The sequence below is a fragment of the Haematobia irritans genome, chromosome 4 (assembly GCF_050003625.1).
Source record: "Haematobia irritans isolate KBUSLIRL chromosome 4, ASM5000362v1, whole genome shotgun sequence".
NCBI lineage: Eukaryota > Metazoa > Arthropoda > Insecta > Diptera > Muscidae > Haematobia > Haematobia irritans.
In genome coordinates, this window is record NC_134400.1 from 48,711,559 (window position 1) to 48,729,113 (window position 17,555).

Consider the following 17,555-nt stretch of genomic DNA (forward strand, 5'->3'; position numbering starts at 1 on the left):
CATTTGGTATAGGAGGTTCGACGCTTCATGCAATATTTTCTTTGCCAGTAAATCAATTTTCAGGAGAACTGCGACCTCTTAGCAGTGACAACGTCAATACCCTCGTAGCAAAATTTTTGGATTTCAAGGTTATTATTCAATGGTTGAGTCCAGAAAGCAAATTTTTAAGAACACCAATTCATTCGATGAGATTTCCATTTTGGCATTTGGAGATTTCAAGCAACTTCCACCTGTTTGTGACAGATGGATCTTTCACAGTAATTCTGCGAACCCTTATGGAGCCATTGTTGGAGGACTGTGGGACAGATTTAATTTTTACGAACTAACGGAAATAATGCGACAAAGTGAGCAATTGGCATTCGCTTTAGCTTTGAATCGAATGTCGACAGGAGAAATGACCGATGTGGACATATCTATATTCAAATCACGGATTGTGAATTCTACTGCAGATATTCCATGTAATGTAATTCACTTGTTTTGCTCTAATGAAGAAGCAAATAATTACAATACATCGGAAACTCAAGGTATTTGTCATGAACTTACTTTAGAAGTTCCTGCAAAGTATATGATGATCATAAATATGAATACAGCCGCTGGTCTTTCTAACGGTGCTTCATGCATACTAAAGTCTATAGATTTTGAACAAGGCTCATAAGATGCACGCAGACAGAGGCCTCACAGTACCGAACTATTGTGGACTGCTATTGATAAATGCCAAAGAACGTTTCAATTCAAAAGAAATGAACAGATTTCTATAGACAATTCCCTTTAGTGGTTGCTGAAGGAATAACTATCCACAAAAGGCAAGACCCTACATTTGAATTTGAATTGAAAAGTTTCAGAGCACATAGAGAAGATTTAATAACAGATATTACAATTATGGCATCTGATTTTCTTTGCCTGGTTGAAACGTGGACTTTTGCAGAAGAAGAAACAGATATAACCGGTTTTGCTGTCATCGACAGATACACTAATCAATCCTGATAGAAATGAATTGCGAGTTCGACACAAACGAGGCATTACAATACTTGCTAGAACAAGTTATGCCAAGATACTAGAACTGTACTCAAAAGTGACTATAGCAATGGGGGGTCAAACTTTCCAGTATGTTGTATTCGAGTACAATGACATATATGTCATTGTTTTATATAGGAATACAGCATACGAAGAAACATTTTTCAGATCTCAACTTGGAGAGCTTGTGGACAATGTGAAGTCTCGATGTCAGAATATACTTCTCATTGGAGATAACTTGACGGAAAAAATGCTTTGCGCAAAAGGTTTCTCATCCCAAGATCCGAAACAACAAAACATGGGACGCAAATTGATTGGGCATTTTCTACACTGGAACCGAGTGGAATAATAAGCAAAACTTATACTACAATGTACATCCCTCATGATGGAATTACTGTGGCTATTTAGTTACTAAGAAACTATCTTTATTTAATTAATATTATTTTTATTATATTAAGTCATATCATAAGTATACAATATTATCAATTAGTTTTAGACCTATTACTAACTAGTTTTAATTATTGTTTATATAAATTTATTTTCGAATTGAAATATAGATATATTTTAAAAGTGAAAAAAAAAATTAAGACTTATTGGTTTAAAATTCACGAAATTGTACGTTGGCAAAGTACAGTTAATTCAAGCATTTCGAATGTACATGAATTAATTGTTCTCACTTCAATCACTTACGTATCCATGGTGGAGGGTACATAAGATGCGACATAGCCGAACTTAACCTATTTTACTTGTTTTTGGTTGGGTTCCCATTTCCGAAATAAAATCTTGCATATGTGGTGGATATTTATGCATCGGCTTAAACGAACTTTCGACCGAAATACTTCTATATAATCCCTTAATATTGTCTACTGTTTATCCCCTCTAATGAATTATCGTTTTACATGATTATGCTCCATTAATAATATCTTGATCCTATTAATTTGAATGGAATATTTTTACGATTAACATTATAGATGTGAACCATAAAATATCTTGGAAGCAATAAATTAAATTGAAAATATTAATTTTACAACATAATCCCAATATGACATTTACGTTGTAATTTACTTTATCGTTTGGTCGTATTATTTTCAATTGTCGTAAGCTATTCCACGGTTATGTGAAGAAAAAAATGTTGGCAGTATAATTAACAAATTCAATAATAAATTCCAAGTCATTTATAAGGTAGTGTATGTTAAGATCATCCAATGTATGTATATTAATTTGATGTTGTGAAAACGTTTTCAATTGAAAAACAAGTAAGTACAGTAGAAAGTCTTTAACAAAGATTTACATTTGGCATATTTAGTCAGTTTTTTCGCTTTTTACGACATTACAAGCATAATATTGCAAAAGCTATATGGAAAGAAGTCCTCTTCATATTTTTGTTCTTTTTTTTATTTTTTTTGTGTTTCAGAAATAAAGCATACAAAGAGGTAGTAAAAAACAATAATTAGCTCATTTAATATGTATTAAATGTAATGTATTGCAATACATCAATAATACAATAAAGGAAAAAGTCATATTTTAAATAATCAAATAAAAAAATTAAATTTCACGAACGATTTATCCTTTGCTTCAAATGAACTGCCACACTAACATAGTATTTATGAATAGTGATTCCTTCAGCAGGAACTACAGGGAATTGCTTTAGGTCGATGTTGACGTTTTCATTCCTTCTGTATTGAAATTAACGAACCAAAGGCACCAATTTTCACCAAGTATTAAATTCTCGCAAATGATGTAGGAGTCATATCCTGGTATATCAAAAAACTCTCGATTTAATGTCCACATTTCAACAAAGCACAATATATCTGCCTTAAGCATTACTTTGTCATCTATGTGAGCATTCAAACTTTGCACGTTATGATATATAATGTTAAAACTATTTGAATTTAGCAAAGCGTCAAATTTAGTCTTTAAGCGCTTAACAGTTGTAAGGGCATTAAATTCCACATTAACGGCGTCAGAAACTGAGGGATAAAGTTTCCAACTAAGTAAAGGCCTGATGCTTGTGTTGCTCTGCTGTATGCATCGTATAAAGCCGAACGATTCATCCGTTGCTTCAAATGAACTGCCACACTAGTATATGTTCCTCCCTGACTTTTATGAATAGTGATTCCTTCAGCAGGAGCTACAGGGAATTGCTTTCGGTCGATGTTGACGTTTTCATTCCTTCTGTATTGAAATGAACGAATCAAGGGTACCAATGGTGTCCATAAACGTTCATTATCAGGAAATTTAATCCACGATGTTGATACCTTTAGATTAGCATCGTGATCTATTTGCATTAGAGTACCTGTCGCCCCATTAACTAAGCCATCACTCGTATCGATATTAACCGTTATCATGTATTTAGCTGAGGTTTTAAGTACCAACACACATGAGTTTCTGATGTCTTAAATAATTTTACGGCTTCAAGAATTCTACTTCTGCTATTTGCAGGTAATGACGTAGATTTTATATTATCCTCCGCATGTAATATTACTCCTTCCGTTGGTATGGAATTCAGCATCTCGGTATTGAAAATATCGTCTTCGTTATTCGAACAAAACAAATGTATAGCTTCAGAAGGAACATTTGCTGGTGATAGAACTCGTGATCTGAATAATTCTATATCAGCCTCTGACATTGTCCCACATGCCACATTATTTAAAGCTATCGCAAATGCTTGGTCTCTTTGTCGCATTATTTCGGTTAGTTCGAAATATTTAATATTGTCCCAAAGCCAAGTGCCATATATAGCGCTGTACGGATCATTTGATGGAGGAGAAAATATCTATCTATCCCAAACTGGAGGGAGTTGTTTTAAATTCCCAAACACAACTACGGAAGTTCCGCCAAATGCAAGCGTACTTCGGAAAATTTGTATCATAGCTTAATAATTTTGCTCCCACCATTGATATTTCGTCAATTATTAACAATTTTAGACTTTGTAATTTAATGTTCAACGTATTGACAGTATCCGCATGTAGATTCATTAACAGGCAAGGAAAACATAGGATGAAGTGTAGTACCGTCAATACCAAATGCGGCTTTTCCAGTTGGTGCGCATAGCAAAACTTTTAGCAAAGTCGGATCTGTTCCTGATATTTGATGTACAAACAAAAAAGTGTCTCGTAAATTTAAGAAGATTTTTACAATAATTTATTTCAAGAATTTTCCAGAATTTTAGTTCAATTTTCGTTAAATTTTTCGGAAGGAAATTTTATAAAATTTAAGTAGCAATCGTTTAGCTCATGGACTAGAAAATACGATGGAAATTTCCTTAAACATTTTCTTAACTGGTAGTTAAAAATTCTTTTGTCATACGATAGAACTACTAGTGAAATGCAAAGTTCTCTCTAAATAATATGTGCAATTTACTATAAGATTTTTTTGTATGAGAAAATATTTTTTTACGAATATTGAACTTGAAAGCGGATAGCAATTTCTTACTAGCAATTCCTATAGTGAATAGTAGTTGGTAGGACATTTCCCAATGTAATATTTTTAGTTCACATGTAATTAAATTTATAGACATTTTCGTCAAATTGGGTAGATACCATTTCATTAAGTTTTTGTTAATTTCAAGTTAAACGTTTCATCGTTCTTAGACTGATATGCATTTACTGTTTTTCGAGTAAATTGTAGACAGATGCGATGAACTAATGCATAGTACAGAGATAGGCTGTCCATTACATCTCTTTTAAAGAGAACATGTTCTCTTTTTGTGTTCGTATCTTTTTGTTCACTCTCTTTTTTAGTGCCGTATTTTTATGTCCAACAGTGCTCTTTATGTACTCTATTTCAAAAAAAAAAATCCTAGATTGATGGAATTTTATTTATTTAGTAGGAATTCGCCACTAATTGTTTACTGGGTTAAATCTGTTGACAAATTAAAGGCCGGAACACAAATGCGACGTTTCGACGTACTGCGTAAAAATTAGAAATAGATGTAATTGAACGTACGACGTAAATACGCCAAACCGTTGTCGTCGTCAATTGTGGGCGAGATCATAGGAACATGTGTGTTTTATTTTTGACAGCGTATTTTTGAATTTATTTTGCTTATTTTTTAAGAAAATGTGATTCTTTTTGTTTTTTATTGTTTTATTATATATTTATTTCGTTGTTTCTATCATTAGAAACTTTTACTATTTTTATTTTAATTTTAACATCAATAAAATTATTAATTATTTAATAAAGAATTTTTTTATTGTAAACTCTGTTTTAGTTAAAATGTTCTCTTTTTTTAAAGCGAAAGTTCTCTTTTGAAAATTATCCATATGGAAACCCTATACAGAGATCTTTCTTGGCAAAATGGAATGTGATTAATGTAAAGATGATGTTACTTGAATTTTGTTTGAGAGCGAGAGCATGCATTGAGAGCAATGCAATAATGAGAAATGGTATCGAGTGCCGGGTATGTTGTATATATCTGAGCATGGGGTTATTTTTATACCCACCACCATAGCCCACCAACACATCGAAATATTGCTCTAAGACCCCATAAAGTATATATATTCTGGGTCGTGGTGAAATTCTGAGTCGATCTGAGCATGTCCGTCCGTCCGTCTGTTGAAATCACGCTAACTTCCGAACGAAACAAGCTATCGACTTGAAACTTGGCACAAGCAGTTGTTATTGCTGTAGGTCGGATGGTATTGCAAATGGGCCATATCGGTCCACTTTTACGTATAACCCCCATATAAACGCACCCCAAAATTTGGCTTGCGAGGTCTCTAAGAGAAGCAAATTTCATCCGATCCGGCTGAATTTTGGTACATGGTGTTAGTATATGGTCTCTAACAACCATACAAAAATTGGTCCACATCGGTCCATAATGATATATAGCCCCCATATAAACCGATCCCCCGATTTGGCTTGCGAGGCCTCTAAGAGAAGCAAATTTCATCCGATCCGGCTGAAATTTGGTACATGGTGTTAGTATATGGTCTCTAACAACCATGCAAAAATTGGTCCACATCGGTCCATAATTATATATAGCCCCCATATAAACCGATCACCCGATTTGGCTTGCGAGGCCTCTAAGAGAAGCAAATTTCAGCCGGATCGGATAGCCCCCATATAAACCGATCACCAGATTTGACCTCCGGAACCCCTTGGAAGACCAAAATTCATCTGATTCAGTTGAAATTTGGTACGTGGTGTTAATATATGGCCTCAAACTCCCATGCAAAAATTGGTCGATATTGGTCCATAATTATATATAGGCCCCATATAAACCGATCCCCAGATTTGACCTCCAGAGCCCCTTGGAAGGGCAAAATTTTTCCCATTCGGTTCGAATTTGGTACGTGATGTTGGCATATGGTATCCAACAACCATGCAGGAATTGGTTCCTATCAGTCCATAATTATATATAGCTCCCATATAAACCGATCCCCAGATTTGACCTCCGGTGCCTTTTGGAGAAGCAAAATTCATCCGATCTGCTTCAAATTTGGTACGTGGTGGTAGTATATGATATTTAACAACCATGCCAAAAGTGGTCCATATCAGTCCATAATCGTGCATAGCCCCATATAAACCGATCCCGAGATTTGGTTTTGGAACCTCTTGGAGGAGCAAATTTAATCCGAGTGAGTTGAAATTTGGTACATTGTGCTAGTATATAGTCGTTAACAACCTTGCATAACTAGGTCCATATCGGTCTATAGTTATATATGGCCCTCAGATAAATCGATCCCCAATCACACAAAAATTGGTCCATATCAAGTTCATAATTGTATATAGCTAACATATAAGCGACCCCCATATTTCAATTCTGGCTCTCTACGTACAAAATGTCCATATCGATTCGTAATTATTTGTAGACTTAACTATACATAACTTTTTTGTCTAATATATACCACGTATGGACTAAATCACAATTTTAAGATACCACAACCCAAGTAATTCAAGTATGGATGATAGTCTTTCGTAGAAGTTTCTACGCAATCCATGGTGGTGGGTACATAAGATTCGGCCTGGCCGAACTTGCGGCCTTATATACTTGTTATTCTTTCAGTGGTTTGTGTGTGTGTTTGTTATTCGCGGATGGTTTATTTGGCTGGATAATGTGTTGTACTCAATGAAGGCACATTTGGTTTTTGTTGTTGTAGAAATGTTTTGGTTTTGTTTGGCATGATTCAGTTGTATAGTTGGCGTGGGTTGTTACATCTTTTTAGTAGGTACAGTGGCGTGCAGAAATGAGTACATACTTACTTTTTTCATTTCTAAACGAATAAAATAAGCAGCAAGAAAGAAACTCAAAATAATTTTATTTGTCCTTTATTTCTTCTTCAATTCTAAATAAAACAAAAAAAATCAAAACAAAAAGTAAAGAATTCAGAGAGATAAATAAACATAACAAAAAAACTCGCATGTCCTCAATTGTGCACTTTTCTATACCGGTGTCAGTTGGAACATGTTCTAGTACTTGGCCCATATCTCTTTATTATACCCTCCACCATAGGTTAGGTTGGTTAACCTAACCTACCCTCCACCATAGGATGGGGGTATATTAACTTTGTCATTCCGTTTGTAACACATCGAAATATTGCTCTAAGACCCCATAAAGTATATATATTCTGGGTCGTGGTGAAATTCTGAGTCGATCTGAGCATGTCCGTACGTCTGTTGAAATCACGCTAACTTCCGAACGAAACAAGCTATCGACTTGAAACTTGGCACAAGTAGTTGTTATTGATGTAGGTCGCACGGTATTGAAAATGGGCCATATCGGTCCACTTTTACGTATAGCCCCCATATAAACGGACCCCCAAATTTGGCTTGCAGACCCTCTAAGAGAAGCAAATTTCATCCAATCCGGCTGAAATTCGGTACGTGGTGTTAGTATATGGTCTCTAACAACCGTGCAAAAATTGGTCCATATCGGTCCACTTTTACCTATAGCCCATATAAACGGACCCCCAAATTTGGCTTACGATTGCTCTAAGAGAAGCAAATTTCATCCGATCCGCTGAAATTTTGTACATGGTGTTAGTATATGGTCTCTAACAACCAGGCAAAAATTGGTCCACATCGGTTCATAATTACATATATCCCCCATATAAACCAATCCCCCGATTTGGCTTGCGGAGCCTCTAAGAGAACAAAATTTCATCCGATCCGTCTGAAATTTGGTACATGGTGTTAGTATATGGTCTCTAACAACCATGAAAAAAGTGGTCCACATCGGTCCTTAATTATATATAGCCCCCATATAAGTCGATCCCCCGATTTGGCTTGCGGAGCCTCTAAGAAACGAAAATTTCATCCGATCCGGCTGAAATTTGGTACATAGTGTTGGTATATGTTCTCTAATGACGATGCAAAAATTGGTCCATATCGGTCCATAATTATATATAGCCCCCATATAAATCGATTCCCAGATTTGTCCTACGGAGCCTCTTGGAGGAGCAAAATTCATCCGATCCGGTTGAAATTTGGAACATGGTGTTAGAATGTGGTCTCTAACAAACACGCAATAATTGGTCCATATCGGTCCATAATTATATATAGCCCCCATATAAACCGTTCTCCAGACTTGATCTCCGGAGCCTCTTGGAGTAGCAAAATTCATCCGATCCGGTTGAAATTTGTAACGTGGTGTTAGTATAAGGCCGCTAATATACATGCCAAAATTTGCTCACTAAGCCATTTTTCACTATTTTTGCACTATGCTTCGGGTAACCATCCTGTTGAAATACAACTTCATCTTCAGGATAGGCACTCTTGTCAAGAAACTCTTCCTTCTTCATTATACCATCAATTTTCTGCAATGGCCCAATGTTCCACCAAGTGAAGCAGCCCCAAAACATGATGCTTCCACCACCATGCTTCACAGTTTTTATACCCACCACCATAGAATGGTGACGGGGGTATAATAAGTTTGTCATTCCGTTTGTAACACATCGAAATATCGATTTCCGACTATATAAAGTATATATATTCTTGATCAGGGAGAAATTCTAAGACGATACAACGATGTCCGTCTGTCCGTCTGTCTGTCTGTCTGTTGTAATCACGCTACAGTCTTCAATAATGAAGCAATCGTGTTGAAATTTTGCACAAACTCGTCTTTTGTCTGCAGGCAGGTCATGTTCGAAGATGGGCTATATCGGTCCGGGTTTTGATATAGTCCCCATATAAACCGACCTCCCGATTTGTGGTCTTGGGCTTATAGAAATCGTAGTTTTTATCCAATTTGCCTGAAATTGGAAATCTAGAGGTATTTTGTGACCTTAAAGAGGTGTGCCAAAAATGGTGAGTATCGGTCCACGTTTTGGCATAGCCCCCATATAGACCGATCTCCCGATTTTACTTCTTGGGCTTATAGAAACCGCAGTTTTTATTCAATTTACCTGAAATTGGAAATCTAGAGGTATTGTCGGACTACAAACACGTGTGCCAAAAATTGTGAGTATCGATCCATATTTTGGTATAGCCCCCATATAGACCGATCTCCCGATTTTACTTCTTGGGCTTATAGAAACTGCAGTTTTTACCCAATTTGCCTGAAATTTGAAATCTAGAGGTATTTTATGACCATAAAGAGGTGTGCCAAAAATGGTGAGTATCGGTCCATGTTTTGGTATAGCCCCCATATAGACCGATCTCCCGATTTTACTACTTGGGCTTATAGAAACCGCAGTTTTCATCCAATTTGCCTGAAATTTGAAATCTAGAGGTATTTTGTGGCCATAAAGAGGTGTGCCAAAAATGGTGAGTATCGGTCCATGTTTTGGTATAGCCCCCATATAGACCGATCTCCCGATTTTACTTCTTGGGCTTATAGAAACCGCAGTTTTTATCCAATTTATCTGAATTTGGAAATCAAAAGGTACTTTAGAACCGTAAAGAGGTGTGCCAAAAATGGTGAGCATCGGTCCATGTTTTGGTATGGTGCCCATATAAACCGACCTCCCGATTTGGGGTCTTGGGCTTATAGAAACCGTAGTTTATATCCAATTTGCCTGAAATTGGAAATCTAGATGAATTTTAGGAACATAAATAGGTGTGCCTAAAATGATGAGTATCGGTCCATATTTTGGTATATCCCCCATATAGACCGATTTCCCGATTTTACTTCTTGGGCTTCTAGAATCCAAAGTTTTTATCCAATTTGCCTGAAATTGGAAATCTAGAGGTATTTTCGGGCCATAAAGAGGTGTGCCGAAAACGGTGAGTATCGGTCCATATTTTAGTATAGCCCCCATAAGAACGATTTCCAGATTTAAATCCTTGGGTTTCTAGAAACCGTAGTTTTTTCTGATTTGCCTGAAATTCTAAATATTCTGGTATTTGAGGCTCACAAAAACGTGTATCGGATTAAGTTTTTATCGGTCCATTTGGTAATGCCTCCATATAGACCGACTTCACTTCTTGAGGGTGTAGAAGGCCAACTGATCATAAAACTTGCTTGAAACTCAATGTAAAATTTCCAAATTTTACTTCTCGTGTGAAAATCTACAGATTCAAGATTTCAAATCAAGACGATATTTTATAATTTTCTTGCACACTTACAAGAGATGTTAATAATTCCTCTAAAACTAAAACAAAAATGGTTCTTATAAATCCAGAATCTGATATAGTCCTCATAGGTGAAATCTTTAAATTTATCTTCCGGAAGTGTCCTCAAGCCCTCCTGAAATTTCAAAGGAAACTCTAATATTTGGTTCATGGTGGTGGGTATTTAAGATTCGGCCCGGCCGAACTTACTGCTGTATATACTTGTTTTTTTTTAACATGGTAGCGTTGAATGGTATCACCAGGACGACGCCAGCAATATTTTTTAACGTTCGATTGGAAACGGTTAAATTTTGAATCATCTGGCCAGATAACACGTTTCCAGTCATCTGTCGTCAAATTTGTATGCTCTTTTGCAAACTTAATTCGCACCTTTTGATTGTTTTCGGATAATGCAGGTTTATTGTTTTTTACATCTGAAACATAACCAATGTTGTGGAGCACTCGTCTTGCTGTATATTCACTAACTTGCTTATTTTTGGCAACAGTAGTATTTTTCGGTGTTACGGACTTGTTCTGCCTCATTTCTGCCATAATAAGGCGAGCGTCCGCTTCGGTCAACAGTTTTCGGCGGCCTCTGTTTTGCTCATTGGGAGTAGTATGTCGTCCTTTTTGGACGCGAATGATCACAGACTGACTTATATTTAGTTCCTTGACCATTTTCCGCGATGAAGACCCTTTATTAGTTAAGGACACTATATTGTACTCCACATCGCGCGATAACTTTTTCATTTTGGTTTTATGCAGAGTACATCAAAAAGTGCAAAATTGAGTACATGCGAGTTTTTTTGTTATGTTTATGTATCTCTCTGAATTCTTTACTTTGAGTTTTTTGTTGTTTTATTTAGAATTGAAGAAGGAATAAAGGGAAGTTATTTTCAATTTCTTTATTGCGGCTTTTTTTTACTCGTTTAGAAATGAAAAATATTAATTATGTTCTCATTTCTGCACGCCACTGTATGTAAGGGAATATAAAGGAATGGAATATTTTTGTTTTTTACGGTTTTATGACCTTTTTATCATCAAGATTACAGGTTTTTAAACAGGCAGGCATTATGAGTGGTTATTTTTTTTTTTTGATTTATAAATATTTTGATTTGTTATAAATATTTTGATTTATTACATAGTTTTGATTTATGATATTGTTTGATTATATAGTTGTGATTCGAATATTGCTGTGTATGTCTTACTGATCTTAACAATAATTATTTTTCTGAGTGTATGAAATACTCAAATCCATTGTTTAAGTATATTAAGCTCTCTTGAGTTTATCATTAATTCTCTAAATCTCATCATTCTCATTATTATCGTTTGTCACTTTCATTACAATATCTGATATATAGCGAATTCTCTCACTCTTGGGGATATAATTTGTTCTTTTGAAGTATAACAGTTAATTTTGTATTGTATGTAGCTATAAAAGGAATAAAGTTTGTCTACTGCGAACTGTGAACAACGTCAGTGTTCTTCTTTCTTTCCGGAAAAAATAAAAACGTGGACAATTCTAGACTTACGAGTCTGTTTTGGCCCTTACCATAAAAACATATAATAATTCGAACATTAACCAGCTTGGACACACGCCTGGCTAAGATTTGTTCCTTAATAAATAAATATAAAATAAATTAAAATAAAATAAAATAAATTTAATTTTGGACCATAACCACCGTTGGACCCCTCATCCATCCCGGTCCATCCTTAAATAGGTGTAGGACCCTTAATCCTTCCCTACAACCCTTATTTTAGTATTTCTTTCAACTAATTTAATATTTTTAATGTAAAACACAAATATTTAATTTCAGAATAACCCCTTAACAATTTGGAAAAATTTTTATTTATATATAATAAATATAATTTAATAGTGAATTGGTAAGGTTTCTGTAACTTTCTTTTAAACAGAATATTTCGTTTTTTTATGCATATTTCTATTTCTTTATAGATTTTTTTGGAAACCAATTTAATGTTTTTATTTAATGTATAAAATAAATATTTTGTGTTATTATTTCTTTAATTAGATTTTTTGGAAACCAATTTAATGGTTTTATTTAATGTATAAAATAAATATTTTATTTTAGAGTAACCCCAAATGCATTTGGACAATTTTTATATTCCCCCTGGCGTACAAGTAAACAGAGAATTGGTAAGTTTTATATTAAAACTTTGGCCTTTTTAACTAGAATATTTATTTTATTATGTCCTTCACATCGAACACAGTTTAGTAGTAGTAGTACTCTCTCTTTATTTTCTTAAGTAATACATTTACAAATCAATACAATGCATTTTACGATAACATATTTAGGTATCTTAAGATATAAAGAATAATGTAGTTGTAAGAATACATGACATTGACCTATGGTCGTTAGTCATTAAGCTTGTTTCTTTATGTGAACGTAAGTTATTTAAAAAGTAAATTCATGTAAAAGTTGTTCTCTGTATTGGATACAAGTTCTAATATAATAAGCTAAATCTTTCCAAGCAATTTAGAGGCCATCTAAAGCACAAATTAGATCATTTTCAGTAAGCAAAACATTTTTAAAATACATGTGTCTGAATTCCTTTAATGCAGGACAATGGCCTAGGAAATGTTGTAAGTTTTCAGTTTCAAGCATATTGCACATAGAACATTGGCGGTTTACGGTCTGTGGAAATATGTTGCCATTCAATTGAATTAGGTCACTTCTAGCTTTGAAGATCCACATAATTTCTTCCTGAGAGAGATGCTCATTTATATAAAACTGGGCGCTTGAAGGATTCAATTTTTTATAAAACCTTTGAGTTTCTCTTGCTTGCCTATTACACTTGTAAAGATATTCTATTCGCATATTTTGCAGCAAAAGTTCACTTCTCCGCATCCAGTCAGATTTCGTATTTATCTCCATTCTCCCAACATCGTGTTTCAACATTAAGTTATTTATGGCTTCTGCCCAAAATATTCCGCTTTGCAATATTTTGTTTGCAAGTTGGTGAGGAAGTCGTTTTTCATTATAGTCAAAAATAATTCGAGACAAATATTTCATATGTGTTCCCAAGGTAAATATGTGGCCATTTTCTACACCAGTTTCCAGCATTAGTACATATGTGGGCGTACATTTTGGCAATCTTAAAATTTTTTTCAAAAAGTATAGAACAAGTCTGTCGACTTCCCCAAAGTTGGAGTAACCCCAAACTTGCGACCCGTAACTTTGTATCGCTCTCCAAACCGCCAAAAATAATTTCCATTTAGAGTTTACTGATACATTGGGCTTATTTAGAAAACTTTCCCATGTGCAATTAATGCTATTCTTCGCCGCTTGATTTCTAGCTACGACGTGTTTGGTGAAGGATAGTTTCGGCGTCAAAGTCAACCCTAGGTAGCAGTATTCAGATGTGACCTTAATTTGTTCGCCTTTATAATACCACTGTTCATATTTTGATATTTTACCACCCTTCCTGAATACCATAATTTGGGATTTACTCATATTAACCTCCATATTCCACAAATTACAATATTCTTCCAGTCTATTAATCATCCGTTGAAGTACATTAACATCATTCGCTAGCAGGACAATGTCATCAGCATAAAGCAAAAGACGTATATTTAAACCTTCCACGTTTGTGCCGCCCCCAAGCCATTCATAAAGATCATCTAGGTACAGAGCAAATAAAAGTGGTGAAAGTAGGCAGCCTTGCTTCACTCCTGTTTTTGTGGAAAATTCTTCTGAGAGTTCTGTGCCTGTCCACACAGAAAATATGGTCTTTTCATACACCCTTTCGATAAATCGGACTATTTTTGTCGATACACCAATGTTATGTAGCTTATACATCATTGCACTTCGAGATACCTTATAAAAGGCAGCTTTGAAGTCGACAAAGAATGCATACGTCTTCATTTTTCTATTCCAGTTTAGGTGAATGACCGACGTTAGTGAGAAAATATTGTCAGATGTGGAGTAATTTCTACGAAAACCTGCTTGAAATTCGTTTAATTTGTCGTGTTTCTCAACCCAATCTGTTAATCTCTGTGAAACAATTCCCATCATAACTTTGGGAAGACAATTCATAAACGAAATTCCACGGTAATTACTTGGTTGTGATTTATCGCCTTTCTTGAATATAGGGTATATAATGCTCTTGCAGAATGAATTGTCTACTTCCCCATTCTCAAGTATATAATTACAAGATATCGCAATTTGCAATAGGAGCTCATCCGGGGCATATTTGTAAAATTCGTATGGTACACGGTCTTCTCCAGGAGCCTTATTTACTTTGGTCTTAGCAAACGCTTCCTTAACTTCACGGAGCGTTATTTCTCCATCCAAATCTTCATCAAATAGAAGCATGTGTGCATAATGAAAATCTGGTGCCAACAGGGGTTGGTTAAGTAACTGAAAAAAGTGATGTTTCAAATCTTCCATAGGCACCTCTATGTTATTTATTGCATCCTCATTTCGTATTTCCCTTACAATTTTCCACCAGTCTTTGGAATCTCGCACATTATCGATTTTCCTTTCGATATTGAACTGGTATTTCGCTTTCGATTTGATACATATATCCTTATATTTGCGATTTAGTTTTAAGTACCTAGACCTATTGTCCAATGTGCATTCCCTTTGATATTTTCTTAGACTTACACCATTATTTCTCTAATAGTTTCAGGTACAAATTCTATGACATACGTTTATCTGAGAAAAGTTGAATTCCTTACACCACCTCAAATAACGTAAGTTAAAGCTCTTTATATTAGCGTTAACTTACGTTATTTACGTTACACAATTCTATTTTATAACATGATGTTAATTTTTAATTAGTCCTTACATATTTTTCAGCAAGATATGTGAAAAATATACTTACGATGAATAAAAAACTAAGGATAAGTCAAAATCCACGTGACCGTAATTATACCCTGCACAACACTGTGGATTATTATAAGTTAGTGCATATGTTTGCAACACCCAGAAGGAGACGAGATAGACACATGGTGTCTTTGGCAATAATGCTCAGGGTGGGTCCCTGAGTCGTCCTAGCCATGTCCGTCTGTCCGTCCGTCTGTCTGCGTACACATGTTTGTGATCAAAATCTTGTTATCTAGGTCGCAGTTTAAGTCCAATCGCCTTCAATTTTGGCACAAATTCCTGTTTTGGGTCAGAATAGAACCCTATTTCTTTTGAAAGAAATCAGTTCAGATTTAGATATATATACTAATACCACGTTCCTAATTTGAACCGGATCGGATGAATTTTGCTAATCCAAGAGGCTCCGGAGGTCAAATCTGGAGAACGTTTTATATGGGGGCTATATATAATTATGGACCGATATGGACCAATTCTGGCACGGTTGTTAAAGATCATATACTAACACCATGTTCCAAATTACAACCGGCTTGGATGAAATTTGCTTCTCTTGGAGACTTCGCAAGCCAAATCTGGGGATCGGTTTATATGGGGGCTATATATAATTATGACCGATGTGGACCAATTTTTGCATGGTTGTTAGAGACCCTATACCAACATCATGTACCAAATTTCAGCCGGATCGGATGAAATTTTCTTCTCTTTGAGGCTCCGCAAGCTAAATCTGGGGATCGGTTTATATGGGGGCTATATATAATTATGGACCGATATGGACCAATTTTTGCATGGTTGTTATAGACCATATACCAACGCCATGTAACAAATTTCAGCCGGATCGGATGAAATTTGCTTCTCTTTTAGGCTCCGCAAGCCAAATATGGGGATCGGTTTATATGGGGGCTATATATAATTATGAACCGATGTGGACCAATTTTTGCATGGTTGCTAGAGACCAAATACCAACACCATGTACCAAATTTCAGCCGGATCGGATGAAATTTGCTTCTCTTTTAGGCTTCGCAAGCCAAATCTGGGGATCGGTTTATATGGGGGCTATATATAATTATGGACCGATGTGGACCAATTTTTGCATGGTTGTTACAGACCATATACCAACACCATGTACCAAATTTCAGCTGGATCGGATGAAATATGCTTCTGTTAGAGGCTCCACAAGCCAAATCTGAGGGTCCCTTTATATGGGGGCTATACGTAAAAGTGGACCGATATGGCCCATTTTCAATACCATCTGACCTACATCGATAACAACTACTTGTGCCAAGTTTCAAGTCGATAGCTTGTTTCGTTCGGAAGTTAGCGTGATTTCAACAGACGGACGGACGGACATGCTTAGATCGACTCAGAATTTCACCACGACCCAGAATATATACTTTATGGGGTCTTAGAGCAATATTTCGATGTGTTACAAACGGAATGACAAAGTTAATATACCCCCATCCTATGATGGAGGGTATAAAAACAACCCATGCGCAAACATACCGATTACATCGATGACAGTTATGGATTACAGGTAGATAAAAGAGATATAGTAAAAATTTCCTATATTCTAACAAGTGTGTCTCCTTAAGTTTTAAAAGGAGTGAATACTTCGTAGTACGAATGAACTAAAATATTTTTCTATGCCAAGTGTTATTATACCCTTCACCACTACTGTGGTACAGGGTATAATAAGTTTGTGCATTTGTATGGAACGCCAAGAAGGAAAAGTCTGAGACCCATCGTTTAGTATACCGATCGTCTTAGAATTAAATTCTGAGTCGATTTATGTATTTTTGTGCGCAAAGTACAGGTCGCAGTTTAAGTCCGATCGTCCTCAAATTTGGCACAGGGTCGTTTTGGGGAACAAAGACGATCGCTATTGATTTTGGAAAAAATCGGTTCAGATTTAGATATAGCTGTCATATATATTTATCCCCAATCTGGTTATAATTGGCCCATTTATCAACCAATCTTCTTCAAATTCCGTACATCCAAATATTTTATGAGTCTCGAAAAACTTGTAAAATATTATCCAAATCGGTTCAGATTTAGATATAACTCTCATATATATCTTTCGTCCGATTTAGACTCATATGGCAACAGAGGCCAAAGTGTATCAAGTGTGATCTAATTTGGTTCAGATTTAGATAAAGCCTCCATATATTCGTTTTTCCGGTTTATACAAATATGGCCAAAATTCCT

At 35.5% G+C, this 17,555-nt stretch overlaps 2 protein-coding genes across 2 annotated transcripts; both read right to left on the reverse strand.

Moving 5' to 3' along the window:
- Window positions 1–2,930: 2,930 nt before the first annotated feature.
- LOC142235387 (ATP-dependent DNA helicase PIF1-like) lies at window positions 2,931–3,362 on the reverse strand. Its single transcript, XM_075306641.1, has one exon. It carries the CDS (start codon window positions 3,360–3,362, stop codon window positions 2,931–2,933), a length of 432 nt encoding a protein of 143 aa, XP_075162756.1.
- A 589-nt stretch (window positions 3,363–3,951) lies between these two features.
- Window positions 3,952–11,259, reverse strand: LOC142235388 (uncharacterized). Its single transcript, XM_075306642.1, has 2 exons — window positions 10,770–11,259; window positions 3,952–4,097 (listed from the first exon to the last, which is right to left on the reverse strand). Exons 1-2 carry the CDS (start codon window positions 11,257–11,259, stop codon window positions 3,952–3,954), a joined length of 636 nt encoding a protein of 211 aa, XP_075162757.1.
- Window positions 11,260–17,555: the final 6,296 nt, after the last annotated feature.

Coding starts and splice junctions, on each gene's coding strand:
- LOC142235387 (XM_075306641.1), bottom strand. CDS start 3,362: ATGATAACGGTTAATATCGATACGAGTGATGGCTTAGTTAATGGGGCG.
- LOC142235388 (XM_075306642.1), bottom strand. CDS start 11,259: ATGAAAAAGTTATCGCGCGATGTGGAGTACAATATAGTGTCCTTAACT. Junction 4,098..10,769: donor ATATTGCTGGCGTCGTCCTG/GTGATACCATTC, acceptor ATCAAATATCAG/GAACAGATCCGACTTTGCTA.